The 1,858-nt window shown below is 44.9% G+C and overlaps 1 protein-coding gene across 1 annotated transcript; it reads left to right on the top strand.

Moving 5' to 3' along the window:
- Positions 1-223: 223 nt before the first annotated feature.
- LOC719537 (interferon-induced transmembrane protein 3) lies at positions 224-625 on the top strand. The gene has a single exon (XM_001113914.3). It carries the CDS (start codon positions 224-226, stop codon positions 623-625), a length of 402 nt encoding a protein of 133 aa, XP_001113914.1.
- Positions 626-1,858: the final 1,233 nt, after the last annotated feature.

Consider the following 1,858-nt stretch of genomic DNA (forward strand, 5'->3'; position numbering starts at 1 on the left):
TGGCCAGCTAATTTTTTTATTATTTGTATAGATGGGGTCTCACTGTGTTGTCCAGGCTGGTCTTGAACTCCTGAGCTCAAGTAATCTGCCCACCTTGGCCTTTCAAAGTTCTGGAATTACAGATGTGAGCCACCATGCCCAACCCAGTCTACAGTTTTCTTATTGTGCTGTCTTCAACAAAATTATAAGCCATTAACAATTTCAAAAAGTTCTTCAAGTGACCATGAACCACACCACCCAAACCTGCTTCACTCCCGCCAACACCAGCTGCCCCCCAAACTATCAGATGCTCAAGGAGGAGCATGAGGTGGCTGTGCTGGGGGCACCCCACAACCCTGCTCCCCTGAGGTCCACCATGATCCACATCCACAGCGAGACCTCCGTGCCCGACCATGTCCTCTGGTCCCTGTTCAACACCCTCTTCATGAACTATTGCTGCCTGGGCTTCATAGCAGTTACCTACTCCATGAAGTCTAGGGACGGGAAGATGGTTGGCAACCCAACTGGGGACCAGGCCTATGCCTCGACTGCCAAGCGCCTGAACGTCTGGGCCCTGGTTCTGGGCATCCTCCTGAGCATTCTGCTCATCGTCAACCCAGTGTTGATCTTCCAAGTCTATAGATAGAACAGGAGGTGGCATCCAGGCCAGGAGCTCTGCCCACAACCTGTTGCCCACACATTCCACCTTCCATTCCTCGACCTGCCCCCCTGAGCCGAGTCCTGTATCAGCCCTTTATCCTCACACACTTTTCTACAATGGCATTCGATAAAGTGCACATGTTTCTGCTTAAAAAAATTCTTTAAGTATTGCACTTTGAGTTTGCAAGTGCAAGAAGGAAAATCAGAAATGATGAGAAGATAGAATCCAGTAGAGATGCACTTTGAATCTGAAATCTGTATTTCTGGTCCATGCATAGCATTTGATGAGAATTTAGGTATATTCAGAGACTGTTGTCCATTTAAAGTATGTACCTTCCAAACCAGGAAAATAGGAAATAAAAATTTAGGTTTGTTATGTTTAAGTTCCTTTAAAAATATATAATAAAGTTGTTCTTCACTCCCCCTTTATTTGTATTTTTGTAAGTTTTTTTTTAAAAAAAGATTTAAAATATTTAAGTGTGTTCCATATCATGAGGTCAGGATATCGAGACCATCCTGGCTAACACGGTGAAACCCCATCTCTACTAAAAATACAAAAATTAGCCAGGTATGGTGGCAGACACCTGTAGTCCCAGCTACTTGGGAGGCTAAGGCAGGAGAATGGCGTGAACCTGGGAGGCAGAGCTTGCATTGAGCCGAGATTGCACCACTGCACTCCAGCCTGGGCGACAGAGCGAGATTCTGTCTCAAAAAAAAAAAAAAAAAAAAAAAAAAAAAAAAAAAAAAAAAGAGTGTTCCATTAGTCCTAGATGGTAAATGATAGCGGGTCTTTTCCCTTATATACTGAAGATTAAAACAATCTGGCCAGGTGCAGTGGCTCATGCTTGTAATCCCAGCACTTTGGGAGGCCAAGGCAGGGGGATCACCTTAACTCAAGAGTTCGAGACCAGCCTGGCCAACATGGTGAAACCCTGTCTCTACTAAAAGTATGAAAATTAGCCAGGTGTGGTGGCATGCACCTGTAGTCCCAGCTACTTGGGAGGCTGAGGCAGGAGAAATTGCTTGAACCCAGGAGTCAGAGGCTGCAGTAAGTACCTTAAGTACCCTGGAAAGACATATAAGCCCTACAAAGATTTGCAAACCTGCCACATTGGTGAAGTTTGTGGGGATATAGTGGTCTGGGGAGTGCTAGTACATTTCCTCTAAAGTAAAGGACAAGTTCTTGTACCTTACACATCTTACTGCTAAGAAATAGACA

This window comes from Macaca mulatta, chromosome 1 (genome assembly GCF_049350105.2).
Source record: "Macaca mulatta isolate MMU2019108-1 chromosome 1, T2T-MMU8v2.0, whole genome shotgun sequence".
Taxonomy (NCBI): Eukaryota; Metazoa; Chordata; class Mammalia; order Primates; family Cercopithecidae; genus Macaca; species Macaca mulatta.